The following is a 5000-nucleotide window of genomic DNA, read 5'->3' on the forward strand; positions in this document are numbered from 1 at the left end:
GTGGCAACAATTTGGGGAAGGCCCTTTCCTGTTTCAGCATGACAATGCCCCCATGCACAAAGTGAGGTCCATACAGAAATGGTTTGTCGATCAGTGTGGAAGAACTTGACTGGCCTGCACAGAGCTCTGACCTCAACCAGATCGAACACTTTTGGGATGAACTGGAACGCCGACTGAGAGCCAGGCCTTATCGCCCAACATCAGTGCCCAACCTCACTAATGCTCTTGTGGCTGAATGGAAGCAAGTACTGGCAGCAATGTTCCAACATCTAATGGAAAGCCTTCCCAGAACAGTGGAGGCTGTTATAGCAGCAAAGCGGGAACCAACTCCATATTAACGCCCATGATTTTGGAATGAAATGAGATGTTCGACAAGCAGGTGTCCACACACTTTTGGTCTTGTAGTGTAACTACTTGACACAATAGAAAGAATGAATTAACCAAAAAACAGCATAGCCTTGCTATTGAGAAAGCTGCCCTGAGAAGACAGGCTACTGCCCACAAAATGAGGTGGAAACTGAGCTGCACTTCCTAACCTCCTGCCAAATGTATGACCATATTAGAAACCCACATTTCTCTCAGATGAAACAAGCCTACAAAGAATTTTAAAAAAAAATCTAATTTTGCTAAACTCCCATATTTACTGGGTGAAATACCACAGTGTGCCATCACAGCAGCAAGATGTGTGACCTGTTGCCACAAGAAAAGGGCAACCAGTGAAGAACAAACACCATTGTAAATACAACCCGTATTTATGTTTATTTATTTTCCCTTTTGTACTTCAGCTATTTTTACACCGTTACAGCACTGTATATAGACATAATATGACATTTGAAATGTCTTTATTACTTTGTAACTTTTGTGAGTGTAATGCTGGATGTTATTTTTTGATTGTTTATTTCACTTTTGTATATTATCTACTTCACTTGCTTTGGCAATGTTAACATATGTTTTCCATGCCAATAAAACCCTTTGAATTGTATTGAAAAATACGAGTGAAACAGAAAGGGCAAGAGAGAGATAAGGGTGAAAAAGAAGGGGAGTGTGAATCAGAGAGAAAGGGGTGGGCTCTAACAGAAAGAGAAAGGGAGAGAGGAGAACAAAATAGTAGTTTTTCCAACCACGAGGCTCACTGAGAGAAATGTCATTGTCTTTTTCTTCTGTTCATGTTATCACCATAGATCATACGGAATAAAAACCTTGTTAAACTGGGATTTTCTTCAATCTGAATTCAACTGTAAAACAGATTTAATCTGAGACTGATTCTTCTTGTGGGACTAGTTTTATTAGGATCCTACTAGTTGTCTGGTGTGGATATAATACCAGTCTGTCTTTGAGATGGGGTCCAGAACTCTTCTACTTATTCTGGGTGAGTCTAACCTTGTATATCTTTGGAACTTGACTATCTGTGTGTGTGTGCGTGTGTGTGCGTGTGTGTATGTACAGTATGTGTGTGAGAGAGTGACAAATAGAGAGAGAGGTGGTATTTCATAATTCATTGTCAGTTATTGTTGAATGGCTACGGAATATTCCAACCATTTACCAGCCATGGAAATAGTGTGAATGTTACAACCCTATCTAAGATAAATAAATAACATTATAGAAAGTTTTAGTGTGTATCGACAGTTTTAGTGTGTATATAGACCGTTTTAGTGTGTATAGACAGTTTGTGTGTATAGAAAGTTTTAGTGTGTATCTGTCACAAATGTAGCCGTGTTGAATAGACCAAAACGCAGCCGGGATATGTATGCTCATCTTTAATTATATTTGAATAAAGTGAACACGGGAAAACAATAAACAAGAACAACTAGTAACAGTTTTACAGGCTATACAGATACTTTAGCATTGTAAAATAAACAACCCACAACCCCAGGAGAAAAACACACACCTAATATATGACTCCCAATCAGGAACAACGATATCCAGCTGTTCCTGATCGGGAGTCACACAGACTAACACAAAAACAGAACAACTAGAAACTGCATACAACACACAACTTCTGCCACGTCCTGACCAAATACTAAATAACTACTCCCTCTGCTGGTCAGGACGTGACAGTATCGACAGTTTTAGTGTGTATATAGACAGTTTTAGTGTGTATAGACAGTTTGTGTGTATAGAAAGTTTTAGTGTGTATCGACAGTTTTAGTGTGTTTAAAGACAGTTTTAGTGTGTAGACAGTTTGTGTGTATAGAAAGTTTTAGTGTGTATACAGTTTTAGTGTGTATACAGACAGTTTTAGTGTGTATAGACAGTTTTAGTGTTCATAGACAGTTTTAGTGTTTATCGACAGTTTAAGTGTGTATATAGACAGTTTTAGTGTGTATAGACAGTTTTAGTGTGTATAGACATTTTTAGTGTTCATAGACAGTTTTAGTGTTTATCGACATTTTTAGTGTTTATCGACATTTTTAGTGTTCATTGACGGTTTTAGTGTTTATTGACGGTTTTAGTGTGTATATAGACAGTTTTAGTGTGTATAGACATTTTTAGTGTTCATAGACAGTTTTAGTGTTTATCGACAGTTTTAGTGTGTTTATAGACAATTTTAGTGTGTATAGACATTTTTAGTGTTCATAGACAGTTTTAGTGTTTATCGACAGTTTTAGTGTGTTTATAGACAGTTTTAGTGTGTATAGACAGTTTTAGTGTGTATAGACAGTTTTAGTGTTCATAGACAGTTTTAGTGTTTATAGACAGTTTTAGTGTGTATATAGACAGTTTTAGTGTGTATAGACAGTTTTACTGTGTATAGACAGTTTTAGTGTGTATAGACAGTTTTAGTGTGTTTATAGACAGTTTTAGTGTTTATCGACGATTTTAGTGTGTTTATAGACAGTTTTAGTGTGTATATAGACAGTTTTAGTGTGTATAGACAGTTTTAGTGTTCATAGACAGTTTTAGTGTTTATAGACAGTTTTAGTGTGTATATAGACCGTTTTAGTGTGTATAGACCGTTTTAGTGTGTTTATAGACCGTTTTATTGTGTATAGACATTTTTAGTGTTCGTAGACAGTTTTAGTGTTTATCGACAATTTTAGTGTGTATAGACAGTTTTAGTGTTCATAGACAGTTTTAGTGTTTATCGACGGTTTTAGTGTGTATATAGACAGTTTTAGTGTTTATCGACAGTTTTAGTGTGTTTATAGACAGTTTTAGTGTGTATAGACAGTTTTAGTGTGTATAGACAGTTTTAGTGTGCATAGACAGTTTTAGTGTGTATAGACAGTTTTAGTGTGTATAGACAGTTTTAGTGTTTATAGACAGTTTTAGTGTGTATATAGACATTTCTTGTGTTTATAGACAGATTGGCAGTTCTCAGGGGTCAGCATGTGTTATATTAAACTAGGCTTTGTTATTATGTTTTTTATGTTATAATGTGTTCAGGTTAAGATAATATCTTAATATACGTTAGCTACTATGTTATGTTATGCTATAAGTTAGTATGTTATGTTATGTGTTACTGTATTTAAGGTACGTTCAGGTAGTTATGTTATGGATGTTATGGATGTAGTACTATGTTCAGGTAGTTATGTTATGGATGTTATGGATGTAGTACTATGTTCAGGTAGTTATGTTATGGATGTAGTACTATATTCAGGTAGTTATGTTATGGATGTAGTTCTATGTTCAGGTAGTTATGTTATGGATGTTATGGATGTAGTACTATATTCAGGTAGTTATGTTATGGATGTTATGGATGTAGTACTATATTCAGGTAGTTATGTTATGGATGTTATGGATGTAGTACTATGTTCAGGTAGTTATGTTATGGATGTAGTACTATGTTCAGGTAGTTATGTTATGGATGTAGTACTAGGTTCAGGGTATGTTCTGTTATTTATTGTTGTCAGAATGTCTCTGTTTCCAGGAAGCAACACAGTGGCAGCATTGACACTAGTCTATCTGGAGAGTCACTGAATGAGTTAGAGCTGGGTTCAAATACTACTCGATATCATTGCATATTGTTAATCTGGACCAATAGAATTGTGGCCACAGTACAAACCCTGCCCATATGGCACTTCAGACAGGCTCGAAATGGAAGGATCTGAAATGTTTTAAATAGTATTTGAACCCAGGTCTGATATGAGTACAGATTTAGCTACTTCTACTGTCTACTTCCTAGTCTAGAGACTGGGAGGGAGAGAGGGAGGGAGGGAGAGAGGGAGGGAGGGAGAGAGGGAGGGAGAGAGGGAGAGAGGGAGGGAGAGAGGGAGGGAGGGAGGGAGGGAGGGAGGGAGGGAGGGAGGGAGAGAGGGAGGGAGAGAGGGAGGGAGGGAGAGAGGCAGGAAGAGAGGGAGGGAGGGAGAGAGGCAGGAAGAGAGGGAGGGAGGGAGAGAGAGAGGGAGAGAGGGAGGGAGGGAGAGAGGGAGGGAGGGAGAGAGGGAGGGAGAGAGGGAGGGAGGGAGAGAGAGAGGGAGGGAGGGAGGGAGGGAGAGAGAGAGGGAGGGAGGGAGGGAGAGAGGCAGGAAGAGAGGGAGAGAGGGAGGGAGGGAGGGAGGGAGGGAGGGAGAGAGAGATACTGACAAAAACATGACAATTAAAAATTGAGAATGAGAAGGGGAGGGAGAGAATGAGTGGCAGAGAGTAAGAGAGAGAGAAAGCAAGACAAAAGGGAGACAGAAGGGGTAAAGGAAAGAGAAATAGAGACAGACAGACAAAAAACTAGAGAATGAGAGAGATAGAAAGAGAGACAGAGAGAAGAGAGAGAGAGAAGAAGGAGGGATGAAGAGAGAGATGAACTCTAACACTGTGTCTATAGATGAAGGGAGGTAGTCTATATATCCAGCCAGACCTCCTGTGATACAAGTCAATATTCGACTTCCATCCATGTCTGAGGACGTCGGGAAATTACGTGGAAACCGGCTACTAGGGGCAACAGTGAGCACTGTTACCTTCAAGTAGGGGGGTTCTACTAAGCTAACATCATGGAATTGTATTAAGATGGTCATACCAAGGTGATTTAGCTATTTGTTAGGACCCCTTTATTTAAAAACATA

The 5000-nt window shown here is 38.8% G+C and overlaps 1 protein-coding gene across 1 annotated transcript in view; it reads left to right on the forward strand.

Moving 5' to 3' along the window:
• The first annotated feature begins 1111 nt into the window (after positions 1-1111).
• Positions 1112-5000, forward strand: part of LOC115147749 (CD97 antigen) — a 28953-nt gene continuing 25064 nt past the window's right edge. The window contains exon 1 of the mRNA XM_029690043.1: positions 1112-1369. Within this exon, the coding sequence (XP_029545903.1) occupies positions 1339-1369 (31 nt within the window). The 5' untranslated portion in view covers positions 1112-1338. The remainder of the gene's footprint in view (positions 1370-5000) is intronic.

The sequence above is a fragment of the Salmo trutta genome, chromosome 14 (genome assembly GCF_901001165.1).
Source record: "Salmo trutta chromosome 14, fSalTru1.1, whole genome shotgun sequence".
Lineage (NCBI taxonomy): Eukaryota > Metazoa > Chordata > Actinopteri > Salmoniformes > Salmonidae > Salmo > Salmo trutta.